At 44.2% G+C, this 15,286-nt stretch overlaps 7 protein-coding genes across 7 annotated transcripts; 5 read left to right on the top strand and 2 right to left on the bottom strand.

Moving 5' to 3' along the window:
- Window positions 1–562: 562 nt before the first annotated feature.
- On the top strand, window positions 563–3,668 carry F4817DRAFT_358047 (DNA replication factor C-like protein; the record flags this gene model as incomplete). The annotated part of the gene is made up of 4 exons (XM_049305982.1): window positions 563–1,047; window positions 1,110–1,997; window positions 2,631–2,851; window positions 2,920–3,668. 4 exons carry the CDS (start codon window positions 563–565, stop codon window positions 3,666–3,668), a joined length of 2,343 nt encoding a protein of 780 aa, XP_049159974.1.
- A 135-nt stretch (window positions 3,669–3,803) lies between these two features.
- F4817DRAFT_69056 (uncharacterized protein) lies at window positions 3,804–4,513 on the bottom strand. Its single transcript, XM_049307774.1, has 2 exons — window positions 4,208–4,513; window positions 3,804–4,126 (listed from the first exon to the last, which is right to left on the bottom strand). Exons 1-2 carry the CDS (start codon window positions 4,375–4,377, stop codon window positions 3,940–3,942), a joined length of 357 nt encoding a protein of 118 aa, XP_049159973.1. The 5' UTR covers window positions 4,378–4,513; the 3' UTR covers window positions 3,804–3,939.
- Window positions 4,514–5,394: 881 nt separating this feature from the next.
- F4817DRAFT_358046 (Mss4-like protein) lies at window positions 5,395–6,085 on the top strand (the record flags this gene model as incomplete). The annotated part of the gene is made up of 2 exons (XM_049305981.1): window positions 5,395–5,867; window positions 5,923–6,085. 2 exons carry the CDS (start codon window positions 5,395–5,397, stop codon window positions 6,083–6,085), a joined length of 636 nt encoding a protein of 211 aa, XP_049159972.1.
- F4817DRAFT_69050 (origin recognition complex subunit 2) lies at window positions 6,031–8,064 on the bottom strand. Its single transcript, XM_049307773.1, has 2 exons — window positions 6,368–8,064; window positions 6,031–6,304 (listed from the first exon to the last, which is right to left on the bottom strand). Exons 1-2 carry the CDS (start codon window positions 7,951–7,953, stop codon window positions 6,190–6,192), a joined length of 1,701 nt encoding a protein of 566 aa, XP_049159971.1. The 5' UTR covers window positions 7,954–8,064; the 3' UTR covers window positions 6,031–6,189.
- A 226-nt stretch (window positions 8,065–8,290) lies between these two features.
- F4817DRAFT_334371 (HAD-superfamily phosphatase) lies at window positions 8,291–9,690 on the top strand. Its single transcript, XM_049302882.1, has 3 exons — window positions 8,291–8,693; window positions 8,767–9,105; window positions 9,160–9,690. The coding sequence occupies exons 1-3, from the start codon at window positions 8,472–8,474 to the stop codon at window positions 9,241–9,243; spliced, it is 645 nt and encodes a 214-aa protein (XP_049159970.1). The 5' UTR covers window positions 8,291–8,471; the 3' UTR covers window positions 9,244–9,690.
- Window positions 9,691–10,585: 895 nt separating this feature from the next.
- F4817DRAFT_364404 (uncharacterized protein) lies at window positions 10,586–12,437 on the top strand (the record flags this gene model as incomplete). The annotated part of the gene is made up of 3 exons (XM_049306749.1): window positions 10,586–11,071; window positions 11,135–11,218; window positions 11,272–12,437. The coding sequence occupies exons 1-3, from the start codon at window positions 10,882–10,884 to the stop codon at window positions 12,435–12,437; spliced, it is 1,440 nt and encodes a 479-aa protein (XP_049159969.1). The 5' UTR covers window positions 10,586–10,881.
- Window positions 12,438–12,921: 484 nt separating this feature from the next.
- F4817DRAFT_68998 (uncharacterized protein) lies at window positions 12,922–14,028 on the top strand. Its single transcript, XM_049307772.1, has one exon. The coding sequence runs from the start codon at window positions 13,066–13,068 to the stop codon at window positions 13,873–13,875; it is 810 nt and encodes a 269-aa protein (XP_049159968.1). The 5' UTR covers window positions 12,922–13,065; the 3' UTR covers window positions 13,876–14,028.
- Window positions 14,029–15,286: the final 1,258 nt, after the last annotated feature.

Below are 15,286 nucleotides of genomic sequence, written 5' to 3'. Positions count from 1 at the left end.
ACGTATCTGCACAAAATAATGAACAAATTCACCGTGACTAGTCGTATGCATCCTGGCTATTCTAGTCAGCTGCTGTTATAGATGTAGCCTGTAAGTGCTTATACACGTGACTAAAGTACTTTCGTGTTAGAAGTAGCAGGCTGAATGACGAATGACACTAAAGACATGAACTGCACTTGAGTAATTTGTTATAAATAAGCTAACTTCGGATTATAACGCTACGTGAGAACTTTAATGGGGCGTGGTTGATGCTTTTGATAGCAGCATGGACTTGTGTAAAGACAAAAACGCTAACCTTTCTGCCTTTGCACCTAAAGCATTACCTATGTAGAGATACGCTTAGGGGGATATAAGTACCTACTTAAGGACGGTCCGTTGACAGCTGTACTCACCTGCTCGACACGTGGCAGCACCCCTCAGCGGCTCATACCGTTCGGCAGTTAAAAAACCGCCAAGTATGAGTCAAAATCGATCCGCTTTCTTAATTCAATTGCCCTATAAGAGTTCATCGTGAGAAACTCGATCTGTCGTTCTTTTATTTGGGCACGGTCGAATGTTTCCCATGGCTCTTCAAAGCTCGTTGTGTCGGGTTTCCAGCCAATTGCGTCAATTGACCACCAAAGTCCCGGGTGCTCGTTTCTACTCAGCTCCTGTCAGTGGAAGCATTCCTGCTGCAAAGAGGAAATATGTCCCAACTAGCGGTACTTATCCGCAAGGATTCAAGGTTTCGGGAACGATAGTTGGTGTTAAGCCAAAAAATACAACCAAACCCGACCTTGCTTTCATCACCTCAAGCACACCATGTGCTGCAGCGGCCGTCTTCACCAAGAACAAGTTCCAAGCTGCACCGGTAACTTTCAGCCGGTCGCTGCTCCAGGAGCAGAAAAACTCTGGGATTAGAGGTGTTATTATCAATTCGGGATGTGCAAATGCCGTAACTGGAAAGGGTGGCCTTGAAGATGCTGAAAAGATGGCGAGAGAGGCCGATAAGGCACTGGGAGCTGACAAGGCAACAATCGTGATGAGTACCGGCGTGATTGGCCAAAGGTAACTATACTCTACAACGTATGTCACATCCATAACCTTCTTTTATTCTGATTGATTTCTAGGTTACCGATTCAGAAAATCTTGGATGGGGTTCCCAAAGCCTACGAAGGGCTTGGCGATACCCATAAACACTGGCTAACATGTGCCACAGCTATCTGCACGACAGATACATTCCCTAAATTGATCTCAAAAACTTTCAGTCTACCGTCTTCGCCATCAGTAGAGTACCGCATTGCTGGAACGACTAAAGGCGCTGGGATGATTCACCCGAATATGGCAACGCTCTTAGGTGTCATCGCCACCGATGCTCCCATTTCACCCTCTATCATCCCGCCTATTCTCAAGTATGCTGTAGATCGGTCTTTTAATAGCATCACAATTGACGGAGACACGTCTACCAATGACACGGTTGCTTTACTGGCAAACGGTGCTGCAGGAGGTCAGGGGGTAACTACGGAAGATTCGGCCGATTTTATCGCATTCCGAGATGTTGTCACTGACTTCGCGACTGACTTGGCTAAGCTCGTCGTGCGGGATGGCGAAGGTGCTACCAAATTCGTTACCATCCGGGTAACTGAGTCTTCAAGCGAAGAGGGTGCTCGAAAGATCGCCAGCACCATTGCAAGATCACCTCTTGTCAAAACAGCGCTCTACGGCAAAGACGCTAACTGGGGTCGAATCCTCTGCGCTACTGGTTACTCACTAATCAGCGAGCCTGGACAAGCCGTCAATGACGTGGCGGAAATAATACCCGAGAAAACCAATGTGTCTTTCGTCCCCACAGACGGGAGCCCGGAGCTGAAGCTCCTCGTCAACGGCGAGCCGGAAATTGTCGATGAGACCCGAGCAGCGGAGATTCTCGAGTTTGAGGACCTCGAGATCCTCGTGAGATTGGGAACCGGTAAGAAGGAGGCTACTTACTGGACCTGCGATTATAGTCACGAGTACATGTAAGTGAGGTACAAACCGTTTCTGAAATATGCATACTGATGATTTCCACTAGCACTATCAATGGTGATTACCGTACCTAACCGTTGGATATCTATGATATGATGAAGAAGGATCGATTTCTTCTATAGGTAGTTCCTAGACTTAAATTTACTTAGAACGGATAATTTAGGACCCTGAATTGGCATACAGTACGAAGTAAAGAAGATATGAAATATGAATTAATGATATTGATCCCTCGTTATATGTCTAAATACTATAAACAAATATTGCCCCTTGCATTATTGCATAAGGCGTAGGTATGCCCCACCAAAAGCACCCTTAGAAGCTTGGGCCATTTTAAAAGCTTAGACGCGTCTCGGTTTGCAAACACGCGTAAATTGATTTTGTATCCCGCTAATTAAATTCCCACCGGCGTCTTTCCGCAATTACACCCGCTCTAGCATAACACAGCAACGCAGCAACGCAACAATGCCAGCAGCAAAAGCGGAAGAGAGAGGCGAGTCTTCGACTTCAGCCGCTAAGAAGGCCTTAACTGGTGCCTCCAACGGAAATGTTACCTACGAGCTGCCATGGTACGTCGCTTTCCTGCCAGTCTATTTACTACCAAGCATGCGCTAACACACATTCTACAGGGTAGAAAAATATAGGCCTGTCTTCCTTGACGATGTAGTAGGAAATACAGAGACGATCGAACGGCTCAAGATTATTGCGAAAGATGGAAATATGCCTCACGTTATCATATCTGGAATGCCCGGTATTGGAAAGACGACGAGCGTACTATGTCTGGCCCGCCAACTGCTCGGAGACTCCTATAAGGAGGCAGTGCTGGAACTCAATGCGAGTGATGAGCGAGGTTTGTCCACCTTAATTTTCATATAAGAGTAACAGGAGCTTGTAACACTAACTGCTACCATTAACTAGGTATCGACGTGGTTCGAAACCGAATCAAAGGCTTTGCTCAGAAGAAAGTCACGCTACCAGCAGGCCGACACAAAATCGTAATCCTCGACGAGGCCGACAGCATGACTTCGGGTGCACAACAAGCGCTGCGGCGTACGATGGAGATCTATTCCAACACGACGCGGTTTGCCTTCGCCTGTAACCAGTCGAACAAGATCATCGAACCGCTACAGTCTCGATGCGCGATCCTACGATACGGGCGATTAACGGACGCACAGGTAGTCAAGCGGTTGCTACAGGTTATCGAGGCGGAGAAAGTACAGTACAGCGACGACGGGCTAGCAGCGCTCGTGTTTAGCGCCGAGGGCGATATGCGGCAGGCCATCAACAACTTACAGAGCACACACGCTGGTTTCGGCTTCGTCAGCGGCGACAACGTGTTCAAGGTCGTTGATAGCCCCCACCCTATAAAAGTCCAGGCCATGCTTAAGGCCTGCTATGAGGGCAACGTGGATAGTGCCCTAGATACTCTCCGCGAGCTGTGGGATCTTGGATACTCCAGCCATGATATCATATCTACTATGTTCAAGGTCACCAAGACTATACCCACCCTCAGCGAACACTCCAAGCTAGAGTTTATCCGCGAGATCGGCTTCACCCACATGAAGATCCTCGAAGGTGTCCAGACCCTACTACAGCTGAGCGGGTGTGTCGCCCGGCTATGCAAGATTAATATGGACCCGAAGCGTTTTGAGACCAAGGCAAAATGAGAATATGCTATATAACTTTATAAACGAGGGTGGAGAGAGGTGTATGTGAAAGAAGATTGGCGAAATGGCTTGAGGTATTTGCATGGCATTGCACTGGCGTTTACGAGGTCATGATTCCCTGATTTCTTTCAGAAAGCTGGTTGGTACAGGAGTGTCGAAAAATTTCAAGACATATCTACATGCTTTTAATATAGATGCATGGCCTAACAGCACAAAATACAAGCTTTGCTGCTACTGGTTACTCGAAATGGCAGTAAATATCGTTGATATCTCACTTCTTATTCTGCTGAGAGGGTGCTCCTTCGTCCTCCAACTCCATCAACTCCTTCTCATAGTCCGCCCATACAGCACGGTTCTGAGCTATCCTTCGTTGCATGCGTATGCGCTGCTCATACTGCCTCATGCGATAGTCGGCCTCGATCATGCTGCCGACGATCATGCCGGACATTTGGAGATATCTAGTCCGGCTTTAGTTCTTTTTTCTTGTTCTCCTCATTTGCGATATCATTTAAGACATCAATTGGGGCCCTCGGACTCACACTTTAAACTGGACGGTGAGTCCGCGATATAGTGGTGAGAAAACGTAACCGATACCGCCTAGAACGGCAGACACAGCGCCCCATTTCACGGCTCCGACGGCGGCGCCGCGCGCAGCTTCCCATTGCGCCTCCTTCGCATCGTCGCTCTCTAGGGCTTTGTGGGCGCGCATTGTCGCAATGTCATCGCGGGTATGTATCCTTCCCGGGTGGCAAAATCACTTCACGACACGACGCAGTTTTTTCGCCCAAGATGAGGTTACATACACTTTCGTCCCTCTCTAACTAATCGGAGCTGTTGGATTGAGTTAACCCCCGGTCTCGTGCCAATGAATCCCCGAAGGTAGCGTTGGTATGTGTAACTTAAGATGTATCTATCATGTATTTCGAATATTGAATTGAACGAGTCGTTGATATTTCTTTGATTGAGCTTATTTAGCGGGGCCTAGCCTGGCGCCGAGGTATGATTTGCTGATGTTAAAGCTGCAAGATGCCGGCGGGGTAGCGGGTTGCTGTTAAAGCTACATATTGGCGTCATTATTTTATTGGCTTTTCTTATAGAACTATGTACACTATACTTTAACTATCATATCTTTGAACAGTTTCATCTCATATTATGTATAGCTCATGATAGCATAAGATGCCCCCGGAAAGTCCTCTTCGCAACGACGTCTTACATGTAATCACTTTGCTCGATCGAGCTCCATTAACGTCATAATACGTAGATAGATGTCAAAAGCTTCCGAGGGTTCCAATGCGACGTTGATGGACCCTGCATTGATATACCATGCTAGCTTGGTATTGGCACGAAGCTTACCTCTTACACGGGCACACGAGTTGGTATAAGTGACGACTTATATCAATAATGTAGGTTAGATATTTAGACTGTAAATATTGACCTTGCGAGTTTTTAAGCCGCAATATGAGGTATCTAGTATTTAAATAGAACCACAATGGAAAAGAACATTGTCTCCCTATTCTCTGTTCTTTCATGCTAAAGAATGCTCAAACCGCGAGCGCTACCAAGTCGAACCTGGCGATCCAGTCTTCGACGTCATCATTCGCTCTGTGCCAAACCCCCATCTACGCCATCACCATTAATACCCACCACCACAGCCTATCCAGCACAGCACACCCATCCAAAGTCCTCACCGCTGTCAAAAATACGGTTTCGCCCCGCGCAGAAGAACATGGGACAGACGAGATCAGAAACAGAAACAGAAACCGGGGCCGAGACGGGAGCAGTCCGGGATAGCACCGAGGACTGGAAGTCGAAGCCGCCGTACCGCACTACGCCCGGCAACGAGCACTTCGACAAGAAATGGACGGCGCATTGTCACTGCGGCCGCGTCAAGTACTGGCTATCGCGTGACAAGCCTCTCGCCGTCAAATTCTGTCACTGTGTCGACTGCCAGGCCCTACACGGCGCTCCCTTCCAATGGGCCGCCATCTTCGAGAAGCAGGATTTACACTTCGAGAAGGGCGCCGAGGGCCTCGCTTTCTACCATTCTCCAGACAAGTCGACGGTGCACCGTCTGCCGTGCAAAGTGTCCTGCGCGTACTGCCACTCGCCTATCATGGACGAGGGTAGGAATATGGTGCTCATGTTCCCCGGCATTATTAAGTTTAGCGACGCCGAGCATAAGAAGCTGTTCGATCCGCAGTAAGCATTGCCCCTTAAGGAAATAGTATAGGTTATGCTGATCAATTTACTCTAGATGTCACATCTTCTACAGCCAGCGCGTAATAGATATACATGACGGAAAGCCTAAGTGGTCAAAGTTAGATAGGCAGAGCGAGCTCATGAAGGAAGTCGAGAGAACGGACTCTAGCGAGCACACTGTATTAGGCGAGGCTAGAAATGAAAATAAGGACGACTGAATTATCCAAGGGTATCTCGTGCACGCGTATTATATGGTGACCATATACCTTTATCCTGCCTGCTTGCTTATAATCGTAATGGCCTCTATATGTATATCCTTTTCTCATGACATTAAGTCTTCTAATATCGCCTCGAGCTCTTCCTTCTGGAAAGGTACGCTTAAGAGCTCGGTACCTAGAACATCCTTGCGACTTGTGATCATCTGGTGGTCGTGGAATCTAAAGCGAACGTGTTAGAATAATACCGGTATTTATATCAAAATAGGCGTGATGCAAACTTACTCTTTCAGCAGTGTCCGGAAAGCCATCTCCGAACTGCATATAAATTCCTCCACCGCCTTGTTATACACCATCCTGTATTCCACGCCGGGGTTCTCCCCGTCCGATCCGCCCTCGTCATCCATAATCGCTAGAACTTCGCCAACGAGTAGTCGGAACAAGTTCTTGGCGTTCTCTGGTAGACTGCGAAGAACATACGTCACGCCTTCCTTCCCACCAACGCGCCTAGCCTTTCGGCCTAGGAGCTCATGCACATCGTCGACAACTTCGAGCTCTGCCGTAAAGGGGGCAAACGTCGTGCAATCGTGGAACACAAAATTGAACGATGACCGCAAGCTACTGTCCCAGAGAAGAGAGAAGTCCGACGTGTCGGCAGAGCAGATGAGCCGAATATTCGGGTGTGCTGCTAATTGGGCGAGGACGGGCTGTATTCCAACCCTTCGTAGAGGAACAGCATCAACAGAGTTCAAGATCACTGTGACAACCACCTCATGAGAGGAAAGTAGAGCTTTCACGCTATCTAACATAGCTGAAGGATTTCCAGACGGTATTTTGTGGGCGGGGTTTACAGCGCTCGCGACGGTGCCCAGGATTTCCCGCAGAGAACTCGTCCGGACATATCCGTTGATAATAACAATCTTATTAGCAACATGATCTGAATATTTGTCATATACGTGCTTCGCAAATCTATGCAGAAGCGCTCTCTTCGACCCATACCCATATAGACACACACTAAACCCCTGAGACAACTCGAATGTCCACTGCGGGAAAGACTCGAGGTGTATTGATTCGAGGAATTCTATATCTTCGGCATGCGGGTCCTGGTAGTCGCGGAGGATTGAGAAGTATTCGTCATGGGTCAGAAGTTTTAAGGATGCTAGAGTGTTACCGGACGTCTTCGAGGCGCCAGGTCTATTTTGCGCAAAATAGAGCTCGTGAGGGGGTAAGTCTCGGGGTGGAGTTGGTGATTTCTTCCTGGCTCGCTTCGTATGCTTTGTCTTCGGTCGACCACGTCGAGGTTTTCCAGATGGGGTTGCAGGTTCGTCAGGGGGGGGTTCTTCGTCTTCCTCTTCTTCCTCGTCCTCATCACTTGACTCGTAGATTTCTCTGGCAATATCTTCGTCCGCTTCCTCGTCACTCCCATCTCCACCTATTACTTGCTCGATCAGTGCTCTAGCACTCTTCTTTCTCGCAGAGCGATCGTTCCGTTTCCACCTTGGTGTCTGCGCGCTGGTACTGCCATTTGTCTTTGAGGGTGTTACTACGTCGGCCTCGCTTTTCTTTCGACCTTTTGGAGTGGAAAGTCCACCATTCGTTTCAGCCCGTTTCCTTTTGCTCGGTGTCTCTTTTACAGACTGGCCAATTTCATCTTCGTCCGAAGGAAAATCATATGCGGAATGGTGGCCATCTGTGGTACCGTTGGAACGTGTCTTGGATTTTATCTGAGTGCTGCTCCGTTTGGATGGGGTATCTGGATTTTGGTCTTCATCCTCACGGTGATCGTCGTGGTGAACTCGTTTCCGAAGCGAACTCCTAGAGCTAGGCCCGGGTTCTGCAGCTCCGGGCTGCGGTTTCTTGGTTCGTACCATTATAAATTACCTATGACAGGAAATGCATCGCGATTAAGAGCGTTACGGCAAATATATCAGAACTCCAGAGAATGTTGCAGAAAATACAATTGGAAGAATAAGAATCTAGAAAAGAGATGGAGATGATTTCAACTTCTATCACTTATCGATCGCGACAGACGCGTCAATGCTATTTCCTTGCTGTGGGGCTCAGGCATTAGACCCTGGAAAGGCAGGGGCCAATTTAATCCACTATTCGGGCAGTTTTCCAGGGCGTCGGACCGTTGCAGGGGGGGTGGACGGAGGAAACTTCGATAAGTTCGATTGGAGCCGCAATATTACATAATACCGAACCGGACCTGAACTGCCAGGATTTTGTCAAAATCGGCCATAGCTACCCGGGTGTCGCATTGGTACCTACCAGAATAAAACTCGGAGGTTTCCGAGACGGTTAATTATACCTGTTTTAGTGGTTTTCTCTTTATAAAGGCCGACACGATTCCCCATTTGCGGGAATCGTTATCCTAACTGCAGTTAACATGAATCTCAACTTTTCTGGAACTATCAACGTCTTTAAGCTCCTAACAAAACCCTCATTATGTCTTCCTCACGCAACAGCCTCCACATTCAATGATATACCAACCCCTCTCAGCAAAGCGTTCGAAGGTCGAGGCAAAAAAATAGATATTAGGGCTGTAATACTCGACAAAGACGATTGCTTCGCTTATCCTGATTCCAATGAGATATACCCTGCTTATTTGGTGAGCAAATGCCGAAAGTCAACCATTATTTACGTTTTGTTTCGTCCGTGGCAGCCGTTGATTTTTGAAATAGGAAAGATTCCAGAAACTTCAAGAAGAATACCCCGGCCATCGTCTTCTCGTAGTTTCCAATACAGCCGGTGCGACTACTCATGACCATGATGGACGCCTAGCAAAGGAGCTCGAGGTGGCTACTGGAGTTTCTGTACTGGCTCATAAAGTGAAAAAGCCCGGCTGCAGCGACGAAATACTAGCTCACTTCAAAGCCCACCCTGAGGCCGGCGTAACGCATCCAAGCCAAATCGCTGTCGTTGGAGATCGTCTAATGACTGACATTATGTTGGCCAATATGATGGGCAGCTGGGGTCTATGGATTATGGACGGCGTTAAACCATTAGAAAAGAAGAGCGTAGTACGTTACTCGCATTCAACATGATACTTGAACTTATCTACTAACTTCAAACAGTTCTCTAAATTTGAGCAGCGTCTCGGGCCATTTTTAATGGCACGTGGTTACCGTGCCTCTGATCCTCTATCCCCATTCGAGTAACCTCTCCGTATATTATATCAACTCTCAACTTATATGGTCAGATCCGTAGGACTGACAGCGGCTGTCTCTCTTATATTAGGTAACCATTCAGGTAATTATAATCCCCCAAGCTTATATAGGAGGAAATCTATCCTTCTAAATAGCAAGGGGGGATATTAAGCTCCTTGGCTAAATCTCTCTTTACCATTTGAACTACTAAGGTATAGATAATGTGTTAGTAGAGATGTTCTATAGGCATTTTTTATTCATATATGCCTTTTGAATTGAGTCTAAAGTATATCAGGCCACGGTTTATATTTACTTCTATATGTTATAGTGTCTTTCCTTCTTTGAGGCCATGTGAGTAGAGCGTCGAATACCAATCATCCTCTCCTTTAATTTTCGTAGCATCGCGCTGTATATATCACTGATACAGATCCACGACAGAAAGTCAGCTTTGTTGTTCGTCATGTAATTTTGTAAATTCGCGAAGCATCTTCCTCTCACATGGCGTAACAATGCGAGCACCACATGTGTATCTTGAATATATCCCTTTGCGTGAATACGGCTTATCTAGACCCTTTTAGGTGACGCTTTTCTCACGCAGAAGCGTAATAAGTCGGTAGGGATCTAAAGCATGTTCATATTTGTTCATATGATCGTGTCATTAAAACAACACATAGGCAAACTTTTCAGAATGAGACGACTTCGGGAACCCCTGAGCAATTTAAGTACGTCTTGATATCCTATCCGACTCGTTAACTACCTAATCTATATACGTAAGGTACACAGGTGCCTCGGCTGCACGATGTCTGTCCCTGTTAGTAAAGGCTTGCTTATCCTGCTAGCTGAAAATAGTGAATATCATGGGGTCCACGCAAGGAGAAATACCTATATTAGTGCCTAAGGTATGGAGGAGTACTTTCGTCTGAACTGGTCCACTGTAAGCTATCATGCATACCATGCAGTTTGACGCCCCTATTTACGTCTAAGCATGCACTACCTAGTTTGTATTCAACTTTTAGCGCCTCATCAGCCAGTAGCAGTTGGGATAATATGATTATGAGATACACTCATTGATCCACCGTTCAGACGTTAATATGCAACCATTCTTATAGGTTATATTATTCTTAGTCATTCCTTCCTACCTGTTGTAAGTTTGCAGCAGATTAGGCTTAAACATGAGTTGTATCGTGATAATATTGGATGGTTTACCCACTGAGCGCAGTCCGAAATGCATAACACGGCCTAATTCACCATAGGCCCTGCAAAAGTAGCCTTACAGTGGCCTCTAATCGTAGTACTTTGCATTAAGCCTCCTGACTCAACGCTTTTTTACATGCATTGACCAATTGCTATCTAATGACGCGGGTAAACCAGCTGCATTTACCATTGCACTGTAGAAGGTAACCATCTACGTACCTCTGTCAACCACATAGGTAAGTACCTTACAGACTGTATCATTCCTCAAATCTTTTTCTCACACTTTCCAAGGCATCATCATTTCTATATAACCAACCTTATTCCAAGACCAAATTCACCTTTCCGTGTCTGACTTCTTTTCCTTATCCGCAACTAACCTCTTAGTTTTCACAGCCAACAAAAAGCAATTGACACCATCGCCATACATTACCTCTTTATCAGCACCTTTATTTCATCATGACCGGTAAATTTTGGTCTCCTGCAGAGGAGAAGTACTTCTGGAAGACTGTCGTCGCCCACTCTGTTAAGCGTGCCCCTGCCGACCTTTCTAACGACGAAAAAACGTGGGAAGAGCTTGCAGTCGACATGCAAAGGGAAATGGAGCGCCAGGGCACCGCTCGCCGATGGTACACTGGCTCTGTGTTGTGTAAGGATACTTACTGTTTTATTTAGTGATTACAATGAGAAATACTAACAGAGTTCTATCTAGTTGAGCACTATTTCCAGAATGTCGAGGGAGACAGAAGATCTCCAAATGCTACGCCGTATGTCGTCGAGTACATGAAAAAGCTTGGTATGTCCTTTATTCTTGATGCTTTTTGGACTACACTAACGGGATTGCTCAAGGGCCGTTCCGTCGCATCATCAATCCTCGTTCGGGCCCTCGTGGTGGCCGTCCTCGCCGCAGGGAGGTGACTATGGCTGAGCCCCAGGGAGTCCAGGCTCCGCCTCCGAGTCCAGACGGCTTCACAATTACCCCCCTAGAGGAAGATGATGTCTTCTCGCCAGAGTATGCAGCACGTCAAGCTCGGCAGTCTCGTCAGTCTCATCAGCCTAGCCAGTCCAGCCGGTCCAGCCAGTCTAGCCAGTCTCAAGAATCTCGGTATCCTAGTCGCCGTCTAAAACGTCGGCGCCTGCAGCAACTTGCCCCGGCTCCTCACCCCCGACCAGTCCAAGAGCCTTCATTTGACACTACTTCCCACAATCCTCATCAAATCACTTGGGGTTCCCAAATGGACGGGCAATCTGTTACAGAAGAATCTGTACCTGGATCATCCTTATCACGGTTTGATACCCTTCTCGCGGCTGCCCAATTGATGGATGCGGCAGACTACTCGACTGGGGAAAACCCGGTGCGAGACCACTTTACAATACAATCATCCTATCCCTCACCGTCGTTCCAGCCCCAGAATATCTCTGGCTATGGAATGGGGATTCAGACTGCCGATAATACGTCGTCTTCCGAATTCGCTTATAGCGGTATTGCTATCCAGGACCTTAGCCAGAATACCTCCGGCATCACTCCAGTTTTCCAGACACACTGTACATTAGCACATCGTACCGGAGAACCCTCTATTTCGCGTTTATCATCTAGCTCATCCCTATCTACTCTGTGCGGTCCTTCCGTTAACGAACATATACCAACCGGTGAAACAACTGAAGAGGAACTATCTACTGAAGACGAAGGAGAGAACAAAGAAAATGAGGGTGGCAGAGGTGATGAGGACATTCAAGTGCCGGGCTTCAGGTTGATACGAAGCAACCCAGTTCAGCAAGACTTCATCATCTATGAAGACGGTCAGATTGTCCAGGGCTTGCAACTCCATAGGGTTCACCAGGTATATGGGAACTTTGACACCTATGATGCTAACAAAGAGAACGAAGGTGTTCAAGGAGCATATGATGCGAGTAGCTTTGGTCTAGCGGGCGGTGTTGGTGGTGCACCGAGTAGTATCTTCGACACTACTGAGGGACTACATCCCGGAATTATCCCTTCTCTTGCCAGCTGGTAAGCTCATGCATGGACTACATGCGGTGTGGAACATGTTGGTGGTGGTGGTGGTGGTGGCAGTAAAGGTGGTATTGACCTTGTTGCATCATTCTAAAGATAAAGGCGCTGCTTTAATTGTATGAAGAGGTGGGAACAAGCTGGCTTACAAGAAAGCTGCCCTCAACTGCGAATAGTTTATGTGTGGCGCCAAGCCGTGGGAAACCAGGACAAGGATTGCTTTCGCAGACGGGATAATACTTTCATTATCCCCAGCTCTTGTAATGCCTTGAGTCTATGGAAACCTAGACTAATAATATGTTTTGTGTTCTCCGTTCGACTCTGAACTTGAATGATTACCTAATGAATGTCGAAGATTGTCTAGATATGTGTGATGATATATGTGATGAGATAATAAGCCTGAAATTTATACCCGTCCGTTATCATGTTTATCGATAACGGGTATTTACATATGCATTTACCCCATGTCAATCAAGTTTAGAGGCGCACGGACTCTCCCCCCTTTTCTTCCGAAACATACAACGTCGACTGACACTTACCTCACAGCTCGGGCTCAAACGGAGTGAAACTACAACCCTACGATAAAACAAAGATTAGTATTGAGTGTATTGGCGCTATTGTCACGGGAGATTATGACTATCGGTCTTGAAATACCAGTATTTGGTGCGAGTGCTGCTTCCAAAGCCATCGAGTTAGGGGCATCACGCATCGAACTTAATGCTTCAGGATCGTACTCAGATGGAGGCTTGACACCATCACTCGAGGAACTGAAAGGTTCCTCGTGCGTCAGAGTTCCACTGCGCGTTATGATCAGGCCCCGTGGTCCTCCGTCAGAACTCCAAGCCCGTGACTTCATCTACTCCGACGAAGAATTTGCGCAAATGGAGACTTCTATACAAAGGTTCAAAGATGCAGGCTTATTAAATGAGGGACGTGGCGATGGCTTTGTTTTTGGAATCTTGAAGGAGTCCCAGGATGCTGCTGAGACCGGTACTGGCAGGAGGAAATGCTGGGTTGATAAAGAGAGATGCAACCGTCTAGTTGAAGCTGCTCGCCCATTCAAAACCGTATTTCACCGCGCATTTGACGAAATAGTCAGCTGTGATGACACTGGGGTAGCTATCGATGATCGGCATGCTTGGCGGATAGGGCTGGACGATCTGGCGGCGTGTGGCTTTGATGCTATACTCACATCCGGCGGGCTCGGAAATGCCATCCAGAACGTAGCTATGCTAGACAGAATCATCACAAGAGCAGAAGTTTTTGAAATTGAGATCATTGTTGGTGGTGGTGTTCGAAAACACAATATTCAACGATTGTCTCAACAGCTGAAGCTAAAAGAAAGGCCGTCGACATATGTCCATTCGGCATGTCTTTCTAATACTGTATCTGAGGGCTTCGATGTTGACGAAGCTATTGGCGTCCTGTTACACTTAGGATAGAATCTACGTCTCTCTACTTTTAAATGGAATTATATAGATATAATTACTTAGATATTCCGCTTAACGATAGGTAAGTGAATAGATACACTCAGTTTTTTTTTCTCCTTTTTTTTTAAAAAAAAAAGTCCTAACAGGTAGCTACAATGAAATAAATGCCAAGCCTGGGTTCACAGTCTTTCCGTAAGCTAAAATTCCCGTGTAATCTCAGAAAGCATGGTCGTGTATAATATATTTCCAGTCCCATATTCGTTCGATATTGTTTTTAGATAGAACCGCCATCCCGCAGGGCCTTCGGTAAAAGTTCAGACTTTAAAGTGATGGTCCCAGTGTAACAAGGGCTGTAAAGGGCTTGGAATATAATCAGGATTATTAATAATTTTCTAAGGTCTTAAGGTCTTTAATTTTCCCTTTCTTTTCAAAAAAAGATTTTGGCTTATTTATAAATAATTTAAAGTATGTATTTTTTAGTTTAATTAAGTTTTTATTAATGTATTGGCTTTATTTGCATATAATTATATGGTTTTATAATATTTTTTATTTAATAAATTTTAAAATAATTATTTTATATTTTTTATTGGTTATTTTTTTTAATTAATAATTTTTTAATATTATTATCCGTATAATATTATTTTTTTTCTTTTTAAGTTTATTTTTAAGTTAAAATTTTAAATAAAAGGTATAATTTTTCCTGGTAAAATTTAAGAGTTTATTAGCTTTTTTAAATTTTATTAATAAAATGTTAAAACTATTTATTTAACATTTTTATTATTAAAATAATTAAAAGATTTTTAAATTTAATATCTTTTAATTAATTAATTTTTTTATTTAATTAAATATTTTATATTTTTTTAAATTTATATAAAATTTTTTATCTTATTTATATAGTATTTTTTAAACTTTATTAAAATTGTTTTTTATAAGATTTAATTAAGATTAAATAATGCTTAATTGTTAATGCAATAAGGTTTAATAAATAAAATGTAAAATAAATTATGGATTTTTTATTTTTTAAATAAATAAAATTTAATAATAGTAAAAAAAATTACTTTTTAAATTTTAAAAAAGTTTAATATTTTTTTATTTAATTTTTTAATAGGTTATTTTATTTTAATATTTTTATTATTTAATATAATTAATTGGTTTTTTTTAAATTTTAATGTTTTTTTTTTTATTAATTTAATTTTTTATACGTTAACAATTTTTCTTTAAATATTATTATATTTTGGTATAAATTTATTTTATTTAATATATATATAATTAATTATTTAAATTTTAAAAAATATTGGTAAATAAATTATAAATTATAAAATAAAAACTATAATTTATATAAAATAATATTATATATAATAATATTAATTTTAAATTATTATATATAAATTTTATTATTAATAATAAATTTTTTTAATTAATT

The sequence above is a fragment of the Daldinia loculata genome (genome assembly GCF_022478755.1).
Source record: "Daldinia loculata strain CBS 113971 unplaced genomic scaffold F4817scaffold_18, whole genome shotgun sequence".
Classification (NCBI taxonomy): domain Eukaryota; kingdom Fungi; phylum Ascomycota; class Sordariomycetes; order Xylariales; family Hypoxylaceae; genus Daldinia; species Daldinia loculata.
This window is presented reverse-complemented; position numbering and strand designations above follow the sequence as displayed.